Source organism: Dermacentor silvarum, chromosome 8 (genome assembly GCF_013339745.2).
Source record: "Dermacentor silvarum isolate Dsil-2018 chromosome 8, BIME_Dsil_1.4, whole genome shotgun sequence".
Taxonomy (NCBI): domain Eukaryota; kingdom Metazoa; phylum Arthropoda; class Arachnida; order Ixodida; family Ixodidae; genus Dermacentor; species Dermacentor silvarum.
This window is the reverse complement of record NC_051161.1, coordinates 178,748,456-178,772,962: the sequence shown is the minus strand read 5'-3', so window position 1 is coordinate 178,772,962 and position 24,507 is coordinate 178,748,456. Positions and strand designations below refer to the sequence as shown.

The 24,507-nt window shown below is 50.9% G+C and overlaps 2 protein-coding genes across 2 annotated transcripts in view; both read right to left on the bottom strand.

Moving 5' to 3' along the window:
- LOC119461884 (hydroxylysine kinase) overlaps positions 1 to 24,507 on the bottom strand; it is a 435,160-nt gene that overhangs the window by 345,341 nt on the left and 65,312 nt on the right. The window lies entirely within an intron of this gene.
- On the bottom strand, positions 10,188 to 12,357 carry LOC119461882 (uncharacterized). Its single transcript, XM_037723251.2, is given in 2 exon segments — positions 10,188 to 11,926; positions 11,929 to 12,357. Coding segments are annotated over 2 exon segments (1,719 nt in total). The 5' UTR covers positions 12,311 to 12,357; the 3' UTR covers positions 10,188 to 10,589.

Here is a 24,507-nt window from a genome sequence, read left to right as displayed (position 1 = left end):
GACACTTCAACCGGATTTCTGCCGTCGGCGTCGCCGTCGCCGTGAGGTTCCCTATAAATAAAATCTTCGCCGCGCGCCGTATGCCCGAGCGGAAGCGTGCGGGGACGCGCGCTATCACGGAGAGCGAACGCACTCAATCTCCCACGCGCAAGCAAGGAAGCGGGAAGCCAGCGCCGGAGGGAGCGGGGGGGGGGGGGGGGGGCGCACTTCTACTTTGCCAACAACCGCGCTCGTCGCTCGCTCGCACCGTCGCTTATCTCCACACGGCTCTGACCTTTATGCGCCGTGCATTCGCCGCTCAGTTTCCGTTGAAGCGATAGACCGCACGTACCTTCGCCCGCTGCTGCGGTGTATGCGCTTGCTGCCAGCGTTTTGACAGTCGTTGTCTGCAGTCATTCAGTGTGATCTATTCATGTTTGTTTGTGCGCGCTCACACCACGCTTATTCAATCAGTTAGTAATAGTCGGGCCACATTTTCCAACGCACGCTACACATGCAATGCTGCCCGGGTCGGCAGTGCAGCGCTACAGGTGTGTCCCCTCGCACGCGCTGCCCACGGGAAGCGCTTCTCATCAACACCACCGTTTCACACGCGCCTTCTCGTGGTCATCGAGTCTCTCTTCATGTCGGTCTACTTACGCCGCAGCACACCTGCTTACTTAATCAGCTCATGTTTACTACAATTCATATTGCTACCAAAGCCGCTCACCTTACTTCGTATGACATTGCTGTGTTGCCATCGCATTCATTGCTTCGCCCTTAGGGCTAAACTGTGACATTTTTTTTCTTAATGTATCAGTTTTTCGTTTTGAATGCTATAAGTTTGTGATCAAGAACGTAGATCGAGCGAATTATTAAATTTTGCACTTTTTGCCGCGAGTGGCGACACTGAGGCGAAAGCTCACAAGCGGATACATTCCCCCACGCACGGGGGAGGTAATACGTTGAGCAGTCGCCAGGGGAGCTGCAGAGCTATTCTCGATAAAGTCAGGCACGACAATGATGTCAATCCATTCACTATCTATTATGGGAGTGGCAACGCAGCTCCGCGATATGGCTTTTCACCGCAGGCGTTTCATTGAGGCTATTAAGGCCGCCGCTTTACCAACTAAAACGACACTCTGGCCAAGAGCAACGGCTGTCGCTGCAAAATGGCTGTACGGTATTCTAGGGTCCGTAGTGCCTCAGCACAGTGAAAATGTACCAGTTTATCTGTGTGCGCGAAACCGCCGCGAGGCATTGCGAAGAAGAGCGTGCTGTCCAGCGACACGATTCATCGCTTGTCATCGCTTGCATAAGGAAGGTACCCCTGTGCGCATGAACGTAGTATATGAGTGTGTTCTTCTTCTTTCTGGGGTTTTATGTGCAAAACCAGTTCTGATAATGAGGCACGTCGTAGGGGAGGGCTCCGAATAAATGTTTACCACCAGGGTTCTTTAACTTGCACTACAACGCAAGCACACGGGCGTTCTTACATTTCGCCTCCATCAAAATGCGTATTTGAGTGTGTTGTGCATTTCAAGGTGCTGGCCGATTGCCTTAGCTGCCGAGCTAACAGCGATAGCGGATGGATATCGCAACGACACCCCAAGAATCGCTTGATCCAAGGTGAGGGCTCTTGTGTGCAGTGCTCTTGTGTGCAGTGACTTGGAACGGAGGAAGGTGTTGCAACTATTTAGTGTGCAGTGCTTGTGACTGGGTCTAGAAAAGCGACGAGATTCTCGACACAGACCACACTGAGGCTCCGATACATCACCGATGCAGCCATCTCAAGCGACAGCTGCGGTACGTTGTCGTTGGAAAACACTACGTACTCCTCGGCATCGTCGTCCACCACGGCGCATCGACGCCTTGCAAGCAGCTACAGTGACGTGCCGGTAATTATTTGCTGTGTGCTACGTCACCACAATACAGGCAATGAACCGTGTTGTGGGGCCATCACAGCCCAAGATATATGCATAAGCCAGCGAAAGTCGACGATAGTGCATGGTGACCAGCACAGAACTGATGACGGTGCGTTGTGCGTGTTAAGACTTAATGAGTGACTCCAACCAAATAAGGGTATTAGCCCGACGTTTGGGAGCCAATTCGGCTCCTTCTTCAGGGGGTATTCTTCGGAGGGGGCGATATGCAGCGTTTAAGAGGTCCATCGTAAGAAAGGAGGAAGGGGGAGGATGGTGGGGAGACACCTGTTCTTGACAGACGACAACGGCGAAAGGGTGCTGGTCGGCTGCGTTGACCGATGCTAGGAGCGCTTTACCTGCGGGAATGCCGTCGAAGGGCGAGATGTTTTGGTGTTGGTGACTTAGGTACTTTCTTCCTTTGGTCACGTCTCCAAGGCCATGGACAAACAAAGAAGGTAGGATGCCCTTCACGTGGTTACCCGCCCTATTCTGAAGGTGCCATTACTCCAGTAGCAGCCCTTTTCGCCAGTTTGTCTCTGTTTGAAGGATTTCGGTTTCTTGGAAAGAAATCTTGTGGTCGGCGTCTTCGGAATGTTCGGCGACGGCGCTGCGTATTTGTTGAATGTTCTGACGTCATTTTCATGTTGTCTGATTCTTTTAGATTTTTGGTTGCCCCGACGTACGACCCCTTGAGCTTTTTCTTTTGGTGGACGGTCTTTTGGTTTAGAAATGAGGATATTTAAAGTGTTCATCGGTTTGTGCGTGACATTGAGGCCTTCTTTTTTATTATTCGGTTGAGAGCTTCGCTGGTACCTTCGACGTATGGGATAAACACTCGTTTCTGTGGTCGAGGCGAAGTCAACGGTTGGAGGTCTAGTAGTTTGTTTCTTTTTTTGTTGTTGTTGAGTCGGGTGGTTTTTCGAATAAATTCCGTTGTATAGCCATTCCTTAAAGTTCGTTGAGAACCGTTCTCCTTTCCTGATTTTGATCTGATTCCAATGAGCGATGAGCTTCGGCTCTTTTCAATAAAGAATTTACAACAGATGCCTTGTGGTTTGCCGGATGGTTGGATGCGAGGTGAAGGTAGCGGCCCGTGTGGGGTGGTTTTCGGTAGACTGAAAATTTTAGATTGCCGTCAGCTCGTGTAACTTGTACATCTAGGAATCGTAGGGATCCGTTCGGTTCGCGCACATACGTGAACTGTATATCAGGGTCTCTGAAATTTAAATGGCTCTGAAGGTTTTCGACTTGCGACTCCTTCATGATGCAGAAGAAATCATCCACGTACCTGAGAAAAACGTTTGGCTTCGGGGAAAAGGTACTCGGAGCTCTCTGTCGATATTCTCGATAGTTAGGTTAGCCATGGTGACAGAAATTGAGGCCCCCATGGGAGTTCCTTTCACCTGCTTGTAGTATACCCACTGAACACAAGACGTTTTGTAGCCGTCTTTTACCAGCCAAAATGAACTAGGACGTCTTCAACTATTCAATACGGCTACAAAACGTCTCTTTATGTACGTCTTGAGGGCGTTTTGCGAAAGACGCCTATAAGGCGTATTGTTAAGCTGTTTTAAGCTATCATCTTGATAAGACGGCCAGGAAATGTTTTGTAAAAACGTCGCGAAGATATCTGTGCGGATCCTTATCCAGACTGTATGTATAAATCTATATCTATATGTATATCTTATCTATATGTATAAAATATGCATTTCGGTTCTTTCAACTGCTTTATACGGTTGTCAGATATCTAGCACCCAAACTGGCCACACAGCTTGTACTTAAAAAAACATGTGCATACAATGCCTTTCCTTTGGTGTGTCATTTTACCATCCTGTAAGGTGTACATTTCCATTAGCTGCACATGTGTCATTGCGCTGTATTCCAGTCGTAGCGTTACACGTATTTCACGAAGAAAAAAAAACATGAAGCAAACGTAAAAAATTTTGCTAGATTGAAGTCAGCATACATACAAGACCTTGGGCCTTTCACCACGTTAATTGAGAAAACAGAAAAAGTAAAAAATAAATCCAAGGGTTGTACGTGCCTAAACTATGAAGCAGACCGTAGGTGGAGACTCCGGATTAATTTTGACCGCCTGGGATCTCTAATACACACATCAATCTAAGCACACGATTGTTGCGTTTCGCTCCTATCATACCCGCGATCTCGAGCTCAGCAGCGCGATGCTATAGCCACTTAGCTACCGTGGCGAGTAACAAAAAAACGTGTGCCTACGCTGAGCAGCTGCGCAAATTTAGTGTGAGCGCTAGTTTCAGATAGATGGATAGGTGGGTCCAATGATATATTTTTGTGGCAGAAGATCGCGTGCAGTAACTCGGGTTTCTACCTGTGTGGTTTTCCGCAGGCAGTCCCAATCGGCGTTTTTCTCACGGTGCTGGTTCAACCTCCATGCCAGCGCGTTCTTTGGCAGTTTTTCGCTTCTGCTGAAATCCGCACATTGAGCTACATAACAATTGCGCTGTCAGCTGTTTAATCAAGTAGTAAAAAACTATAGTATTTATGCTGAGTCATGCTCATGACTATGATTTCTAGCAGCCTCCTTGTGTGTTTTCTTCACTTAGTGCCCACGTCCGAACCGATTCCAGTGGTTTCTGACAGCTATACTTTTTTCGCTGAGTCATTGTCATTTTGCTGAGTCTTGGTCATGACTATGACTTCTACCGGTATCTTTAGTGTTTGCTTCCCTTATTACACACGTCCCAGCCCATTTCAGTGTTTTTTGACAGCTATACTTTTTTCGCTGAGTCAGAATCAGAATTGTATTATTAAAGGTTGGGACATGTTACAAGTATTTAGTATACAGAAGGAGGTCCCCTAGTCAAAGACTGTATCGGGACCTCCTGTAGAAGAGCAATTATGATAGTTAACATCTTAAAGCAACAGTCATCATCATCAGCCTATTCATGTTCACTGCAGGACGAAGGCCTCTACCTGCGTTCTCCACTTACCCCTTTCTTGCGCAAGCTGATTCCAACTTGCGCCTGCAAATTTCCTAACTTCATCATCCCATCTGGTTTTCTGCCGACCTCGACTGCGGTCGGCAGAAGTGCCCACGTCCGAACCCATTCCAGTGGTTTTTGAGTGTTAATCTTATTTCGCTGAGTCATGGTCATTTTGGCTCAATCACGGTCATGACTATGACTTCGACCAGCAACCTTAGCCTTTTCCTTCACCTAGTACCCCATCCAAACCCATTGCTGTAGTTTTAGAGTGTTAATATATTTTCGCTGAGTCATTGTCATTTTTGCTGAGTCATGCTCATGACTGATTTCTAGCAGCATCCTTGTGTGTTTTCTTCACTTCTCAGGCAGCACAACCAGGCTGGCCCCAGCACGGCAATATCACTGCAAACACCGGCACAAATATAGGCCCGAAACCACCAGCGCTAGACGCGTCAGGAATGGCCCTGTTCGGCCATCGTGTGGCAGCGCCAATACAGGCAGATAGCCGGCTCTGTCGTCCATTGTCATTCTAGTGTCCCACCTTGCCTGCTGGTAGCGCCGGTATTGGTCAATAGACGGCTCTGCCACTTTTAGTCAATTTATTGTCCCGCATTACCCACTCGCATGGCCAATATATATTGGCAGATTGTGATGTATACAGGCGATGCCGTTATTTCCTACGATTTTAAATTGCGCAAATATTGCACGCTAGCTCGATGCAACATGCCACGATCTACTATAAAATCACCAAATAATGATATAAAATTTCTTTATTGGTCTTAATAAGATAGGTTGATACAGATTGTTGCTCGTATCCCCAATCCTGGTGCCACCAACGAAAGCTTTGTTTATGGCGCTACGGGGAGTTGAGGCTGGGCTAGCAAAAGGGGCACTTGGAAGACGCTGAATGGCTTGAGCCGCTTCGGTGTAACGCCGCCTTCTGCTATTAGCACAGTCGACGGCGCCTGGCAGTCACATTCTTATGAAGTCTTGCGCTTGATTGATGTCGATCTCTGCGTCTCACAGGCACCATCTGCACACAATGCATATACCTATATTATCCCAATACTGACAGCAGTGCATAATACAAGCAAGAGGCACAAAACTGAGAAATTAAATGCATATCACCTGTTCCCACTCTGCATAGTCGCATGTTAAACAGTCTCTTGCTTTTCTTCCCATGCAGGCTGTACGGCAGTTGAACTGCATGGTCCATGATGGCGTTCATTATATTGAAGGCAACCTGCTACAGACATGATTCCTCCATTCAAACAAGTTGTCGAAGCTGAAAAAAAAGACGCAGAAATACACAAAAATTAGGGAGGAAATGCCGCTGCATCAAAATATGCGATTTTTGTCCTAACTAGCCAATTATGATGAATTATGCCTTCTCGTAAGTGCTTGTGGGTAGCTGTACTTAGCCTTTGGCAATGCGTAATCTTTAAGAACAGAGGTAGCAAAGAAAGGGTGCAATATTTCATGATAAACACCTAAGCAGGCTACAACACAACAGATTAGAGTTTTGCAGGAAGTTCTGAACACCAGTCAGCTCACAGAATGTACTTCCTGAGTAAGGAAGTACATTCCAACTTTGGTCTTCCAGCTTTGGTCTTCTACAATCCAACTTTGGTCTTCTTGAGTGTACCAGCCGAAATCTGCCGTGCTGCATGTTTTCAAACAGACAGTGCGTTTCAGCTGACACTGAAGCGATTCACCACCGTCTACGTATGTAGTAAAAAGTGGCTGTACATTATCTCTGTAAAAAAAAGAAAAAAAAACACGTATTAGGCCATGCACTCAGTTCAAACACTATACTTGAGAATTAAAATAAGACAATTGCACTTACCTTGCGATAATTGAGTTTATTTCGCAGTAAATGCAGTTTTCCGACGCCTGGCTAGTTGTTCGTGTTTCACCCAATAGCAGTGTGGAACCAAGCTTGTAGTGGCGAAGGTCAAGCCGCTCGTACTGAACACGTTGCTGGTCAAGTTGATGCATGCTTCTCAAGCAAAACATGGTGCAAGCAATGTGGGCAACGACAGCTCACAGGCAGAAGCAGAATGTGTACGGGTCCCCCGCCCTCCGAGAGACCGAGAGTCACCACCTTTTTTGGCAGCGGGCTAGGTCCGCGCAGGGAGCAACAAATTGGACAGGGCATCATTCACGTTTTTTTTTGTGCACCCATCCGGTTCTGAATAGCAGCACAGGCTCGGCTGTGCGCATAATAGACCGTGCATACTTTGGACACTTCAAAGCGAGGGGACGCAGGGAAAACGTGGTGAGAGTGAAACGGCATTCTTGGTGTTTTGACGTCACTTCGCCTGATAGTAGTGAAGAATGACACGCGCACGTTTTTTTATTCTTTTATTTATTTTTTATTTTTGCAGAAGCTGCTGTGGCAGAACAAGCAGTAGCACCTGTGCTGATTTTATTATATATTATAGCTGAAATGTAAAACGTGACAAATGGGCCTTGTTGCGACGCCCGGTTCCTTCAAGCTCGACCGGCGTTACTTCTTGGTAGCGTGGCGTTCTCGGCAGACTGCAGGCATCCGGTAGACCATAGCGACCAGGCAGGGGCAAGACGATTTCTTAGTGCGAAACTTGCACAGTTTATTTCATGGTTGATGAAGGATAACAAAGAAGAGAATAATTAGAAAATACATGGTGGGGCCGCTTAAATAGGCCCGCTAAAAGCGTAGGCGGGATTGCGCTCACGTCAACGTCACGTGACAGGTACTGAGTCCAGTCGGGGGTGCGGCGGCTGCTGCCTCTCTCCCAGGTGACGTTTCCCGGGCTTCCCTCCGCTAGCGGCGACTCGAGGTCTCCGGTGGTGCACAGTTCGCTCCTGCGCGCACGCACACAAAGGGGCCAGTAATCACTGCGACTGGAGGTCTTCGGTGGTCACAGTTCGCTCCTGGGCGCACGCACACAAAGGAGGCCATTAATCACTGCGACTTACCCGCCAGATTGAGGACCACTCGAGACAACCATAGCAAATCAGGGATTCATCCTCCGTTGGTTTAGGCATGGTCCTCCGATAATCCCCTCTGTGTCACACGTCAATCGTAACAGCATAATTCTTTTTGAACGAGGTGTCACACGTCAATCATAACAGCATCCGCAGAGGTGTCACACGTCAATCGTAACAGCACCTCCGGCGGGGGAGGAAGATCCCTACGCGTAGGGGCCAGCAGCCACTGGGCGAGGGATCGGCGTTTCAGCAGCAGAATTTCCCTCCGTGGTGACAAACCCTTGGTTCGTAGCACATCGATTCCCTGGAGTCGTTCATCAGTTCTCGTGGCGCTCTTGTATGCCTCTTCTCCCTGGTCCGGTCCGGTGAAACAGGACTTGCAAGTACGCCTCGCAACTTTTCGTCTCCTGTTTGGGCACGCAATCACTCCAGAACAGTGCCGGACCCACAACAAAAAACAAGCGAGCACAAGGCCACTCTCCTCCAAGACACACCAGGCTTTACAAAAAAAAAAGAGAATCTGCTACTGCTTTCTCATCTCTGTCACGCGTCCTCCCCCCTAAACACTAAAAACAGCCATTTCCTGAAAGCTTAGGACGTGATTACTAAATCCGCTAACAATCACCTACAACTACGCGATAATAAAGAAACGTATGAAAAAAATACCAACGTAAAAATGACACGGAAACCAGAGTGGACATGAGGCTAGCGATACACTGGGGGCAATGACTCAGACCATCTGCATTTCCATTGAGTTTACCTTTCTTGTAGCGAATGTAAAAATTGTACTGCTCAAGTGCTAAGCTCCAGCGCAAGACACGGCCGTTTTTGGGGGACATTGATTGCAGCCACGTAAGAGGACAGCGGTCCATCTCGATGGCGAACCTCGAACCCGCAATGTAATAGGCTAGCTTCTGCACAGCCCACACAACGCAGGCACATTCTTTTTCAGAAGCACTGTATGCTTCCTCGCGAGCAGTGAGCTTCCTACTGGCAAAGAGTACAGGGTGCTACTCGTCATTATCTCCCTTTGACAAAGCACAACACCCATTCCACGATCGCTCGCGTCGCACTGAACAATGAACGGCTTAGAATAATCCGGCGCGCTTAACAATGGTTGACTCGTCAGAGCCCTCTTCAGTGTACAGAAAGCCCTTTCCTTGGCTACGTCCCACTGTATGGGTTGTGGTTTTGTTTTTCTCAGCGCATCTGTCAGAGCGCTTGCAACATCTGAGTAACACGGAATATACCTTTGTTAATATCCTGCTACTCCGAGAAATGACCGAATATCCCACTTAGTTCGAGGTTGTGGAAAACTTTCGATCGCAGCTAGTTTGACCTCGGAAGGCAAGCGGCGGCCTTGACCAATCACATGACCCAGGTAGGCTACTTCCGCACGCCCCAATTGGCACTTTGTCGCTTTGGCAGTTAAGTTAGCTTCGCGCAGCCGGGCCAGTACGGCTCGCAGATGCGTCAGATGTTCTGCCGATGATGCCGAAAAGATCGCGATATCATCGAGATACGGCAGCGCAAAATTCTCCATACCACGCAACACCCGGTCCATAAGGCTAGAGAAATAATACGGAGCGTTTTTCAATCCAAAGCTCAGGACCTTTGGTTGAAACGTTCCCAATGGAGAAATAAATGCGGCATACCTACTCGCCTGGTCTGTCAACGGTACCAGCCAATAACCCCTAAGTCTAGTGTAGAGATAAAATTCGCACTGCTCACTTTCTCAAGCCTCTCTTCGATATGAAGTATTGGATAGGTTTTATCATCAGGTTAAGCCTCCGGTAATCAATACAAGGGCGCGGTTCCTTTCCGGAGACCTCAACTAAGATAAGAGGTGAAGTATTATCACTCTCTCCCGGTTCTATTACGCCTAGCTCCAACATCTTTGTTATTTCCGCAGCCATGACCTCACGCTGGCATGGTGAAACGCGCTACGCCTTCGAACGCACAGGCTCTGATGAGGTTAATTCATTATCATGGACAACTGCGGTCGTCAGTCCCGGCTTGTCGGAAAACCTATCAGTATACTCATACATGAGTTCCCGCAGCTTCGTCTTCTGATGGAGGTCGAGCTCGGCTTGCTGTTCGAGGTTATCTATGGTTTCGCCTACGCTTCCTTCCGTTGTTGCAACACCACCTAGACTTTAAGGCCTCTCCACGGCTCAGTGACGTCACCCTACCACGACGGCGCTGGACGTTCGGCTTCCGCGACCCCTTGGCTTTCCTATACAGTTCAGCGAGCTGAGAATGCCGTATTGAAACAATTATTCTTTTTTGGGAACCATATTTTTCTTGCAAAAAGCCTGATTTTTTTTCGTCCTCGTTTGCGCGAAGGTGCACCCCTTACCTTTCGACATACCGTTACTGATTTTATTATGTATCAATATGCAGATTTGTGAAGCTACGTTTCAAACATTTTCTATTTTAAATGCTGAATGAAAGAGACTTTCAGAAGTCATATTTTATTTTCAGGAGAGAAACATGAGAAGTGAGCAGTTCATCAAAGCTGTTTCGCCACAAAAGCTGACATTGCATTAAGCGAACACAACTTAAAGATGCTCCGCAGGCACAAGAGAATACACTGTGTACAGAAATACAACACGAAAACCGGTTTCGGAACTAACATCCACCAGTAACCAATGAATACAGTCACAAGCAAACAAGTCACAAGCAAGCAAGCAAAACGAAGCACTGACATTTAATAATGAAAGAAAGCAGTCGCAAGTGCGTGGAGCAGTTAGTTTTTCAGAGTCTTCAGTTTTCGCTCTTTTTCTTTCGCGGCCTTTTCAGCTACAAGTTGATCATTTTTTCTTTTGCAAAAGTTACCTAATAACGTGTTAGCTGCTGCACATAGGACGTGGTGCATAGCCACTCGCGGGGTGTGTCCATTCTCACACACATCGAAATCAATGCTGTCAATTATTAAATCATGTGTGAGTGCCAAAAGAGCCTCCTTTTTATTTGGCAGTGCATGAAATTGTGTTGCATACTGTTCGCTCCTCAGTTTGTCCAGAACTATTTCTGCTGCAAGAACAGCGTTTGTTATTGCAGGCTGAGGAAACTTGAGACCGCCACGGGTCATGGCCTGCACTAATTCCCCACCTTCAACCTCAATGTTGTCTTCTAGCATCAAATTTCCTTTGCAAGACATGCATGAAAGTTTTTTGAACGCAGCATGGGCACAGTAACCAGCAACGTAGGTGGTTGCATGGAGATTCGGTGCCTTCTTCTGATAGTCATCGTCTGCAACCTCAATGTCAAACTTGTCGAGCACATCATCGTTTACTGCCACTGCAACTGTTGCAGTTTCCATTTCTGGGAGCTCCAGAATATTTTGCAGACGAAGTTTTCGCTCAGACTCATACACTTGTCTTATGGATATGTGGTATTGCGCACCAGCGAGTTGGCGATACTTGCCAAACCTCTCTTCCAAGCAATCGGTCTGAAACTTTCCTAACAGCACATAGTCAAAGTGCATTTCCTCTAAGCAATATTTTGTCACTTTTACTAAGGTGTCTGTCGTGAGACGGAGGGCACTGTGCGTCTCCCTTGTAAGTATGCCTGTGTCAAACTTGAGTGACTGCCACAGATCTAGGCACTTCACTACACTCAACAAAAACTGGACCTGGGGACTTGTTACTGATGTAATAGGTGACTGCAGCTCGTCACGAAGCCGAATGCCCTTGTTGCATGTCTTTACATTCAGAATGCTCCACCACTTTGTTATTATTTCTAAAAACTCTGCAGTTCCAACCACATGCTCGAACTGAAGTCTGGGCCCACATGTCCGAAGAGCTGCCGCTGTAGAAGGGTTGAAAATTTTTAGCGCAAGCATGACATTTTGGCGCTCAATGTTCGATGGATTAAGAGCTTTTGTTGTAAGCGTTGGTGCAGATTTAATCAGCTGACTCTGTTCTTTTGAGTGAAGCTCTCGAAGAGTTTTAAATGAAGCTGTGAGTATAGGTGGTTTTTCGCTAGGTCCTCTGGGGCTAGGAAAGAACATGCACGTTCCAGCATTTCGCCGATTGATCCAATTGTTTCTCACACACTTCAATAAGTGTACAGGGTCAATTAGAAAAAAAGTGGGCGTTCAGAGTCTGCAGGGTGTCTATATACACTTTGAAGTTTGCAGGGCGCCCCAAAAAGTGACATTGTCTTACGGTTGATGGAGTTGTCACTTATCACTGCAATGATACGTAAACCGACATTCTCCAGCTCAGTAATAATGCTGTGCAAAATGGTATGAAGCTGCTGTGCGCTGATACGCTCTACCGGAAGTATGTGCACTACATTTTTCTGAGATGAAAGCAAGCTTTGCATCATGAACACGTGAGCTGTCTTCGCTGCATTTGAGCTATTACATGCTGCACCAACAATTACGCCTCCGTTATAATCAAAATAAGGCTGCAAGTGGATTTCGTCCATCATGAGAACGACAATTTTCTCATGTTCCTTCATCGTAGTGGCAAGCTTCTTTGCATAGGATAGGAATGAAGCCCCTTGCTGCTCGTGTGCTGGGCTTACTTTGTAGGAATCGCATATACGACGTATTGTTGACTGATGTGGTAGCCTAATGTTTCCAGAACTGCAGAGAAACCTGTAGGCATGCGGAGAAACTGTATATAAAATGCTCGAAAACACTAGCAACTCTGGAGAATACCGCAATGAGTTGCAGTGCTTCACAAGGAGAAGAGCAACTTGCTCTTTGAGAAATCGGACAGCATTCAGTTGCTCAACATTCGACAGCTCGCAATTTGAGGCATCTTGAAGAAGAGAAAGTGTCAACGTCAGCATACGCTTAATTCTCTCCTCCTCCTTAGGCAAAATCTTTTGATCTAAGGCCTCAACATCATCTAGCAGGCGGGTCAAGAGGCGCATATCAATAATTTTCACAGGGATGGTATCTATGCCATCAGTTGTGAGCTGCACATCTCGGCAATAAACTTTCACAGTGAGGTCCTGTGAGATCGTGATCGACAGAAAAATAGAAGGGGCATCAACAGAAGCAAGACTGAAAAAAACCACGCAGGTGGGTCGAGAAATAACATTCCAGAAGCTGGAAAGCTTGATTTCCGAAAATCGCTCCAACAGAGTCTGGAAAGTGTCGATATTGTTTCCTGACTCTTCCTCCTCGTGGGTCTGAAGTGATGCGGCGATGGCTTCCCGCAAGGAAGCTGCTTCAAGGCGCATCCTCTTTTCATCGGGTGCCTCTCGAGACGTGGCTCTAGCGGGTGCGGAGAGGTACGCGGGACAGTTCGGGAAAACACAAGGAACGGCGTCGGGGCTAAGGCGAGCAATCTTCAATTTTGCCTCGACGACCTTGCCTGTTTTCGAGTCCACATAACTAGAAGAAGTCCGAATGTCTGACGCTCGGAAGTGCCGTTCGCAGACCTGGACACAAAACGGAAATAAGTTGGCATATTTAGGAGAGCTAACATGACGAGTGAAACAGTGAACACAAGATACTGAAAACTGGCGTCGCGCCGCATGTCAAAGTTTACAGATCGTGGAATAAATGTCACGATTTTGTAACTTACCACTGAGCGCTTTCCGGGTACGACATCAGCACGTGGAATGGCTTTTAACCATTGCCTTCTTCTGTCAGCGTCAGCCGGGAAAGTGAACACGCGCACAGCCTTCTCCCCGTCGTAGTTCCCGCGGTAGCCGGGAACACAACAGTGACCTGGCATTTTCACAAATAGCCCAGGAAATGTCACACGCACATGTTGCTTTCAAGGATGTTTCACTCGATATCCATCCAAGAATTCACCGCCGGAGCTAAACTTCAGTAAATGGCAAAGAAACGACGAAGAAACACGTGCAACGCACACGGTATATGTAACGAACGCAAAGAACATGTGCAAACTTGACGATGGCGATGTCCACAGCAATGGCGATGTTTTATCTCACATTACTATTTTAAAATTAATATTTAAAAATGTGGTTGATCCCTCTTATATAGGAATCGGTATAGAACACGAAAGTGAAACGTGTCTTCACAGAAGTAGTGTAATGTTTATTGCACATTCATATGTAATGTCTATTGGTGTTTTGTGGCTAAAGCGCCCTTAGGCGTTGATGCACCCACGCTGACGCCTGGTGGCAGGTCTCCTCCATCACGACTACCAACGTCGATGACCATGAGCAACCGTCGTGCATATGGAAGCTGCACTACGCTGCACACGCTAGCACAACGCGAAAGACGAAGCACGTAACTGACACACTAATACAACGCGCAAGACAAAGCACGTAACTGAATCGTCACCGAGTCAAATCAGCGCGTACAGCGCGTCGTAATTGCAGCCTCCGCGATCAACTTCAGAAACATTTTCAGAGCTAATTGCGGAGGCCACGCTCCGCTGTGCTGAGTACGGTGAACGCCACCTAGTACGGTTGGTAGTGCTTCTTGATGCCAGCGTCCCTTCGAATGCTGGCATCGAGGCGTCGTAGTGCTGAGACCACCGAAGCGTTCACTGTCGGTGCGCGTTAGTGTCATAATGCAGTACTTCTCTTTTCTGCTCGTAGGCGGCGGCACCGCCCCGAGCAAGAGCGCGGGTACACGGAGGAGTGTTAGATATATAAGGCACGTCTGTGTAGCTCTCTGCATATGCGTTTGTGGCGCAATGGGTTAAACGCTCGGCGATCTATCGTCGCGGACCGAGAGGTCGTGGGTTCGATTTCCAAATTTTGCATGTTTGTGGAACTTTTTCTTCTGGTTTCTTTCTTTGTATTATGTTCTATGACGTATTTCCGTGACGGAAATACGTCAGTGAAGTCTTGGTGGACCCCGGCATAAAACACTTTCGTGTTAAAAAAGCTTCCCGATAATAATTTTTAAATTGTGCATTAGCAGGAATACAAATAAAAGTTCTCGCACTGTGCAAGATGGATTTTGCGTCTTGTGTATTAGTCAAAATAGTTATCTTGTTTCTTATGCGAAAGTGCGCCTCTGAGTACTCTGTATTGATGCGGTTTGAAACGGCGCGGGAAGCGCCGGTGAGAGAACGATTGCAGCGGCCACCAGGGGGTGCTGCCTCGCCGGTCGCGGCGGCGTGTGCTCCCGCCGTCGTAGTGCGGTGACGTCACGCGTCAGAGCGGCAGTCGTCGAGAGGCCTTAAAAGTCTAGGTGGTGTTGGTTGTTGGCGCCAGTTCTGGAAAGTCAAGCGGCATTTCCTCTGGCATGTTAAGGGACATGCTTACGACGGCCTCCCTCTGCCGATAGGGCTTCAGTAAATTGCTGTGGTATACCTGATGAGTTCTTCTCTTACCCGGAACTGTTACTATGTAGTTCGTGTCAGATAATTTCGAAACAATGTCAGCCGGTCCTTCCCACTGAACTTGCAGCTTGTTTTTCGGTGAGGGACGTATTATCATTACCTGATCTCCTACCTCCCAGCATCGCGCCCGAGCCGTTCTGTCGTAGTAAAGCTTGGCATTACCTTGGACTCTGCGCATTTCTCGTCCTGCCGACTGTTGCGTCGTGTGCAGCCGATCTAACAAATCTAGCACGTATTCAACGACCGACGGATCGTCAGCCCGGCCCTCCCAGGCTTCCCGAATGATCCGGAGTGGCGGTCGCAAGGAACGACCATAGACTTACTCCGCCGGTGAAAACCCTCTCGACTCATGCGGGGCGGTTCGAAGGGCCAACATAGCTGCTGGTAAGCAGAGTTCCCAATCTGTTTTGCGCTCATAACACATGGCTCGCAACAGACGCTTCACGACCGAGTGAACCTTTTCTACGGCGTTGGACTGGGGATGGTATACCGAACTATGGATAAGTTTGATACCGCATATTTTTATTGCGATAGCAATTATATGGACACTCAAAAGCAGACTTCTGCCGTCGGCGTCGCCGTCGCCGTCGCCGTGAGGTTCCGTATGACGTCAATGGAGATGAAATCGTCGCCGCGCGCCGAACGCTGTATGTGCGAGTGAAAGGGCGCGAGGGACGCGCGCTTTCACGGGGAGTGAACGCACGGCGGAGAACAAACGCGCGTTCTGCGCTGTGCTCCCTTAAGGGCTGCAGAAGTAGGCGTCTCTTTCCTCCTCTACAATCACCATATATGTAGAGCAAACGTGCCTTCTTCCGACGCGCGAAAGGCCGTGGGGGAGGGGGAGGGAAGGGAGGCGACGTTTAGCTGCGGCACCAAGTGCCTATTTATATGAGAGGCTCCGGCAACAGTCACCAACGCCGCACGTATTTTGACGAACGCGGGCAAAACGCCGACGGCGTCGACAACAGTTCTGCGTGTTGCCGGTGCTGCCGCATGTCCAAGTTTATACAGCTGATAAAGCTGCTATCATTACTCCGTATAGCTCTCTTCAAATTTGCTATCGCAATTGATGCTTCGCCTTTCAGGTGAAACTGCGACAACTTTTTCTATTTTTCAGAAATTTCGAGGTTAGGGCGCTCGTGAAAACGGTTCCTTGGTCCGACTGGATTTCCGCTGGGAAACCGACTCGCGAAAAGATGAACAACGGCGCGCCCACGATCTCGACCGAGCTTAGCTCTTTTAAGGGCACTGCTTCAGGGAACTTGGTTGCGGGGCACAGTAACGTAAGAATGTGGTGGTAGCCGGACTGAGTTGCGGGCAAAGGTCCTACTGTATCTATTACAAGTCTGCGAAACGGCTCCGTAATTATTGGAACAAGTTTCATGGCGGCTTTAGCCTTGTCCCCGGGCTTTCCAATGCGTTGGCACGTGTCGCAGCTTTTATTGCGATAGCAATTATATGGACACTTCAACCGGATTTCTGCCGTCGGCGTCGCCGTTGCCGTCGCCGTCGCCGTGAGGTTCCCTATAGATGAAATCTTCGCCGCGCGCCGTATGCCCGAGCGGAAGCGTGCGGAGACGCGCGCTATCACGGAGAGCGAACGCACTCAATCTCCCACGCGCAAGCAAGGAAGCGGGAAGCCAGCGCCGGAGGGACCGGGGGGGGGGGGGGGGAGGGGGCGCACTTCTACTCTGCCAACAACCGCGCTCGTCGCTCGCTCGCACCGTCGCTTATCTCCACACGGCTGTGACCTTTATGCGCCGTGCATTCGCCGCTCTTCGCGACAATACCTTACGCGGCGCATAGCATATCAGTGAAGCCCAAAAAGCGAGTACAAGGATCTCGTTCAAGTTTGCCATATTAATTTACTTATTTATGTTAGTATAGTGTCAAAGCCCGACGGCTTTGACAAAGCCCGAAGGATTTCCCAGTTTGAGTATTCTATACTATTTTCACTTGAGTGTTGCTTTTTGGTTTTATGTTTTTTTTTTTAATTCTCACACCATTAAATTATTTGATGTATCCGAAAGGCAATATTTTATTGCGATAGCAATTATATGGACACTCCAAAGCAGACTTCTGCCGTCGGCGTCGCCGTCGCCGTGAGGTTCCGTATGACGTCAATGGAGATGAAATCGTCGCCGCGCGCCGCCGAACGCTGTATGTGAGAGTGAAAGGGCGCGAGGGACGCGCGCTTTCGCGGGGAGTGAACCCACGGCGGAGAACAGACGCGCGTTCTGCGCCGTGCTCCCTTAGTAGTAGTAGTAGAGGTTCGGGGTGGGAAAAGATGCATATTTCTGCAGCCCTTATAGGGAGCACGGCTCAGCATCTGAGGGGAGGGGAATGGGGGGAGAAAGAAGGAAATAGTGGGAGAAGGGTGGAAGGGAGAGGGCAGTCGTCCTCGTCTCGGGCAGGGTGTCCCTACAGCCGGTCAGCCAGCATAGTGTCCGCAAGGTAGCCGAGGACCACCTTGAACACTTGGCTGGGATTGTGGGCTGGATGCAGCAGGTCCGTGCTGGTACCAGAAGGTAGGCCCATGCGGCGGAGTTGAGCCACCATGGTGTTGCGATGTTGGTCGAGTGCGGGGCAGGAACATAGGAGGTGCTCCAGTGTTTCGTCTGCCCCGCACATAGAGCAGGCTGGGGAGTCTGCTCTTCCCAGGCGGAAGCTTCGGGCGGCTGTCCAGCAGCAGCCAATCCGAAGGCGTAGTAGGAGGGATCTCTCCCTTCTGGTCAGTCCCCTGTCAGGCCGCCGTGTCGGAGGGCTCCGTCTTGCCACGCGTGCGTCGGGGTGGCCGCTCAGCAGCAGTCGTTGCAAGGTGCTCCTGGAGTAGTCCGATGACACGACCGCCTGGCTGGGTGCCGTGTCCGTGCCGTGTGCCTCCTTGGCCAAGGCATCTGCCTCTTCATTGCCCGGGATCCCCACGTGAGCAGGTACCCAGTGCAAAGAGACATCAGTACCACTGGCACGGAGGGCGTGAAGCTTCGTCACCAGGAGGGCTGCACTGAAGCCAGCCCTCTCCGGGAGGCACACAGCCTGGAGAGCAGCTCGCGAGTCGCTGGCCACTGCGACCGGTACCCCAGGAGGCTCGGCTGCCAGCAGGTCTGCGGCCAGGTGGAGCAGCGGTGGAGCTGGCCGAGAAGGGAAGTCGACAGGTCGATGCCCTGCCGAGCGCGGGGGCCACACAGGCTGCAGTGGCTGAGCCGCTGTCGGGGAGGACGGAGCCATCCGTAAAGACGAGCAATCTCCCCGCCAGCTCTTCCTCCAGCTTGGAGGTAGCCACCTGAAGGAGTACGCAGCTGGATGATCGCCGCTTGCTGTGTCGTTCAAGCGAGGTGGTGATGACCAGGGGCCTCTCGTGTGGTGGCGGGAGTCGTGGTGCTGGGGGTACCTGGCCGACCACTGCCAGGTAAGTGTCGACGAGGCTCCCCATCCTGGAGGAGGGACGGCTCGCCAGGCGGGTGAGCAGGCGTTCTCCGTCAGGGGCGTGGGCCAGCCTGTCGATGTGCAGCAGGCCACGTTGCTGCAGCAGGAGGGACAGAGGCCACGCCCCCGCCTCTGCGAGCGTTGCTGCTATTTGAGAGGTCCGGGGCAGCCCCAGCACGCTCCTGATGAAGCCTCTGTGTAGCTGCTCCAGACGTCTCAGCCGGGTTGCTGACAGCGTGACGAGTGGCAAGGCGTAGAGCAGCCTGGAGGTGGCGGCTGCAGAATGCAGACGCAGCGCCCAGGATGTCGAGCATCCTCGCCCCCTCAAGAAAATGCGGCTCACGGCTTTCTGGACTCTCTGGACCTGGGCCACGGCAGCCTTTACAGCGGGAGTCCAGGTCAGCAGGTGGTCGATCTGCAGTCCCAGGTACATGACTGTCTTCTGCCAAGGTATCTCGGTGCCTCCTACGCTGAGACAGGCAGTGCTCCGTCGGGTGGCCGAACGAGGATGCACCAGGAGAGCCTTGGTCTTGGCAGACGATACCGTGAGGCCCACGGAAGCTAGGTGGCCCACCGAGGCGTCCAGGGCCTCCTGGAGACAGGTCCGAACTGCAGGAAGGCTGCGTCGTGGTCCGCTAGTCCACAGGGAGATGTCGTCTGCGTACACTGAGCAGTGCACTGGGAAGCGCCGGCCCTTCGGGATGGATGAGGGCAGGCGTGCTAGGGCCACGTTGAAAAGGAACGGGCTGAGCACCGATCCCTGAGGCACGCCTGCCGTGACCGATCGCGGGGAGCTCTGTGCGGTGCCCGCGCGCACTCAGAACGAGCGACCGGTCAGGAAGGCACGCACGAATTGCTCCATGCGTCCCGACACTCCCAGTGCATCGAGGGCGTGTATCACCACCTGATGGGGCAGGCCGTCGAAGGCACTCTGCACATCCAGGAGGACCAGCAGGGCTGCCTCTCCTTCACTCCTGGCCTGCTCCAGTGTCGATACGACGTCGCCGATGGAGTCAGCTGTGCAGTGGCGACTCCGGAAGCCAGTCTGCTGCTCCGGAAAGAACTCCAGCACCCTGGCTATCCACTGCAGGCGCACCAGGACCATGGTCTCCATGACTTTGCAGACCGCAGATGTAAGGGAGACAGGCCTGTAGGACGATGGAGCTGTGGCTGGCTTTCGTGCCTTCAGTATGGGCACGACTATGGCAGTGAGCCATGACTCGGGGAGCTGGCCGTTGTTCCAGACAGCGTTGAGACAGTCCAGGAGCCGGGCCTTCTCAGCGTCCGCCAGGTTGCGGAGCATCTGGAAGGTTATCCCGTCTGCTCCCGGGGCGCTTCGCCGCCTGGAACGGTCGAGGGCCTTGGTCAGCTCATGGGGTTGGAATGGCTTGTTGCACAGTGCCGCCACTTGCTCCAGTCTCCAGTCCTGGTGGTGGACGATGTGCGAGGCGGCTCCTCTCACCATGCTGGCAGGATCGGGGAGCGGGACAGGTGGCCGGGAGGTAAAGTGACTGGCCAGGAGGTTTGCCAGGGCCGTTTCTGTCAGCCCCATGGAGACAGCAACAGTCATAATTGGCTGTCGAAGACTTGGGCCCTGCTGGAGTGGTCGCAGCAAGCGCCACACCGTTGAGCTGGTCGTGGCAGAGGAGATAGAGCTGCAGATCCCCTCCCAGCTCCGCCGACGGCGCTGGTTTGCGTGTCGTCTGCATATTGCGTCCAGCCTCCGGTAGGTGGTCCAGTCCTCCTGGTCAGCCGTGCGGATGGCCCGACGTTCTGCCCTCCTCCTTGAAGCCCGGAGATTCAACTGCCGGAGGTCAGGAACAGGGCGTCCTGGCTGCACTCGCGTCACTATGGTGGCTGCCGAGGCACTGTTCTTTATGTGCTGGAGGAAGTCGCCATCTGCTGGATCACCCATGCAGTGTCTCCTGAAGAGGGTCCTGTTCGCCATAGAACAGACCCTGCTCCGGGGGGCCCGACCAGCGTCATGAGAGACGATGACAGGGAAATGATCAGACCCCCAGGTGTCTGGACAAACTCTCCAGGTGTACGCACAGCGTTCAGTCGCAAGACTGAGGTCTATTGCCGTGCGCACACCTCGTCGGACGTAGGTGGCCTCTCCGGTGTTGAGTATCAGGAGACCTGCACGTAGGCTGATGTCCGCGATGGCACGACCACGAGTGCAGCAGCGTTTTCCACCCCAGGCTGTTTGGTGGGCATTCATGTCCCCACACAGGAGGAAGTCTTTCCCGAGGCGGCTTGCCAGAGGCAGGAAGCTGGAGGCATCCCAGGCGAGACGGGGGCGGATGTATACGCTGGCCACTGTGGTGTCGCACGAGCCTATGCGGACAGTGACCGCACAGCACTCCATCGCGCCGCCGGCCAGATCATCCACTGGGACCACAGCATGGGGGATACTCGCCCGAACGTAGACGGCACATCGGGCAGCTCCCTGGACATGGCCGGCCACCCGGCAGGGTGCCTCGGTGCACGTGTCCAGCGTGCAGGATGTGGTACTAAGGTGACCCACATACCCTGGCAAGCGTAGAGCTCCAGCCGTTGCGTACACCTCCTGCAGGGCGAGCACGTCGTAGTCCTCCTGCAGGAGGTGTAAACACAGCTCCGCCTACCGTCGCCGCAGTGAATTCGCGTTCTACTGCAGCACTCGAGGGCGTCGGCTGTTTCCTCGGCCACTAGCCATGGTGGTTCTTGTCCCCCTGCAGTCCCCCAGCCTGGAGGCAGAGGGATTTCAGCGGGCTGTCCGCTGGGAGGAGCTCACCCACTGCTCGGAGAGTGAGCTGCAAGGAGGCGATGATGGCGTCCCTCGGGTCAGCGGCAGGAGTCGCCAAGGGCTGTGCTGCATTGGCTGTTGGTCGAGCAGCAGGGGTGGAAGGCTGCTTAGAGGGGGCCGCGGCAGACTGGAGTGCCGGGGGGGGGGGGGGCTGGTCTCCGGGGGCCAGCAGCAACTTGAGCATAGGTGCTGGCAGGCATGGCTGCAGGGGTGCCCTCCCGTACCATCGTCCGGACTGCGTGCCTGGACTGTGGGACTGAGGAAGTCGCCAGAATGGTCGCCACCTTGCGTTCCTCCTGCCATCTGGGGCAGGCGGGAGTACAGGCAGGGTGGTTGCCTCCACAGTTGGTGCAGCGGGCCTGATTGCTGCAGAATTCTGTAGCCGGGTGTGTGCGGCTGCAGTTCTTGCAGCTGTTGGGCCATTTGCATGAGGCTGCCACGTGGCCGAGGCGTCCACACTGCTGGCACTGGAGCGGACGGGGGCGGGCAGGCCGCACAGCAAAGCGGAGCTTGAAAATGCTGACGCTTTCAGGAGGCAGCGGGCCGGCGAACTGGAGGACTACCGTGCTCTCCCGTCGGGTGGCAGCAAGGACGGGAATGCTGCTCCGGATGCCCTCCAGAAGCTCAGCCTCGCTGTGCGTTCCATCGACTCCGTGAACAAACCCTGTGCTCCGCGTGCGATCCGCGGGTAAGCAGGCCGCAACAGGGATGCCACGGAGTTCGGTGGTAGCCAGCAGCACATCGAGGCAGCTCTGCATCGCTGCGTCCGCGGCAACCACATTTCTTTTCGCGTTTACGCGCACCGCACTCACTCCCTGGAGAGACGATAGTGCACTAGCCAGTGCAAGGCGCGATTCCTTCGCGAAGGAGCCGCCCTTCTCGGAGGGCCGGAACAAGACCGTTCCTGCCACGGAAGCCGTGCTCCCTTAAGGTCTGCAGAAGTAGGCGTCTCTTTCCTTCTTTAGAATCACCATATATGTAGAGCAAACGCGCCTTCTTCCGACGCGGGAAAGGCCGTGGGGGGGGGGGGGGGGAGGGAAGAGAGGCGACGTTTAGCTGCGGCACCAAGTGCCTATTTATATCAGAGGCTCCGGCAACAGTCACCAACGCCGCGCGCATTTTGTGCGAACGCGGGCAAAACGCCGACGGCGTCAACAACAGTTCTCCGTGTTGCCGGTGCTGCTGCATGTCCAAGTTTATACAGCTGATAAAGCTACTATCATTACTCCGTACAGCTCTCTACAAATTTGCTATCGCAATTGATGCTTCGCCTTTCAGGTGAAACTGCAACAACTTTTTTTTTATTTTGACATGCTCAGTGTTTGTTTTTGATGGTATGCGGCGTTATTCCTTTTTGTGTTCTTTCCAAGCTTATAGATTATTGGGAACATTGCTTGTAGGCAGCTACCATGCGAATAAATTTCGCATTTCTCAGACTGCTTCTTGCAGTTGCTGTGATATCAATTTCTAAACAACTCTAGTCTGTTCATCTGACAGCATGGGCTGTTTACTTTGCTAAATAAGAAACTTTACGAATTTTCTATGTATCTTCTAGTCATTGTTTATCAGTTACTAGTTCATTAAGAATTGTTTCACTGTTGGGAACAAGTCATTGTTTGGTACTTTTAATTCGATTTACTTTGCATTTATTATACATTTTGCTCAAACCTTGCACAAGTGTTACTTTTTCAATAAACTTTTGCTTTGTCATACTGTCCTTATTTCATGCACGCTTGGTGCAAGAGCCCTGACCTGGACGCTCGTCCAGATGCGCCCATTTTTTTTAGCGGAATGTCATTCCCATTTTGGTTGTGAACATCGTTGCTGCATAGCAGAATTAAGCGGTATTCTAGATTCATTTTCGTGGACATATTCATTTTCATCTGGCTTGGTAGAGGATGCGACGGCGTCGATAGGCAACAGTGCTTGGCACTGCACCAGGAGCTCTTTGCACTCGACACCAAAGCTTCGACTCATCCGGAACCCGCGAAAACTAGCTTTAGATTATCGTAAACCTTTCAGCTTGAGCGTAAACCTTTAGAGCAGCTTTTTGATAACGCCTTAAAAATGTTTAGAAATTGGATATGAATAGCTCTGGCAACGGGATTATTTGTGTCTTTCCCAATCCTATTTCTGGACGAGTTTTTCGAATGCGTCTTTAAGACAGGTTATAGATCGTCTCCGAAAAGTAATTAAGCCGGACATTAGCCGACATATACGACGTTTTACCGACAAAGTTGTCTCACTGGTGTGTTCTTAAACCCGTTTTTATCATCTTGGATAGACCCTACGAAAGCGTATATGTATCTCTTTTATGGTCCCTGAGCATCGAGAAAGTCTCATTTCAGAAGGTGCAAAATAACGCCGCAGTTTGCTGACATGAACAATTTCACTGTCTCTGCCTAAAGGCATCACTGAGTGGTTGATCTCATAGTTCACTGGCGATGCCTTGCGTAGAATCTTGTAAGGACCTTCCATGACGGAACGCAACTTGCCGTTGTTGGGATGACGGATGTCTCGTAAAGTACTGAGCCACCAACTTGAAGATCAAGTGGGAGAAACTTCCTATCATATAACCAGCATATATTTATGTCCACTGAAGGACGAAGGTGTCTCCCTGCGATCTCCAATTACCCCTGTCTTGCGTTAGCTGATTCCAACTTGGGCCTGCAAATTTCCTAACTACATCACCTTAACATAGTTTTCTGCCGTCCTCGACTGCGCTTCCCTTCTCTTAGTATCCATTCTGTAACTCTAACGGTCCACTGGTTAATAATATTATGCATTACATTGCCTGCCCAGCTCCATTTATTCGTCCTAATAATGTCAACTTGAATATCGGCTATCCCGGTTTGCTTTCTGATCCACACCGCTCTCTTCCTGTCTCTTAACGTTAGGCCTAACATTTTTCGTTCCATCGCTCTTTGTGTGGTCCTTAACTTGTTCTTGAGATTTTTTTGTTAACCTCCAATTTCTGCCCCGTATGTTATCAACGGTAGAATGAAATTATTGCACACTTTTCCTTTCAACGACAGTGGTAAATTCCCAGTAAGGATTTAGCAATGCCTGCCGTCTGCACTCCAACCCAATTTTATTCTTCTGTAAATTTCCTTCTCATGATCAGGGTCCCCTGTGAGTAATTAACCTAGATAAACGTATTCCTT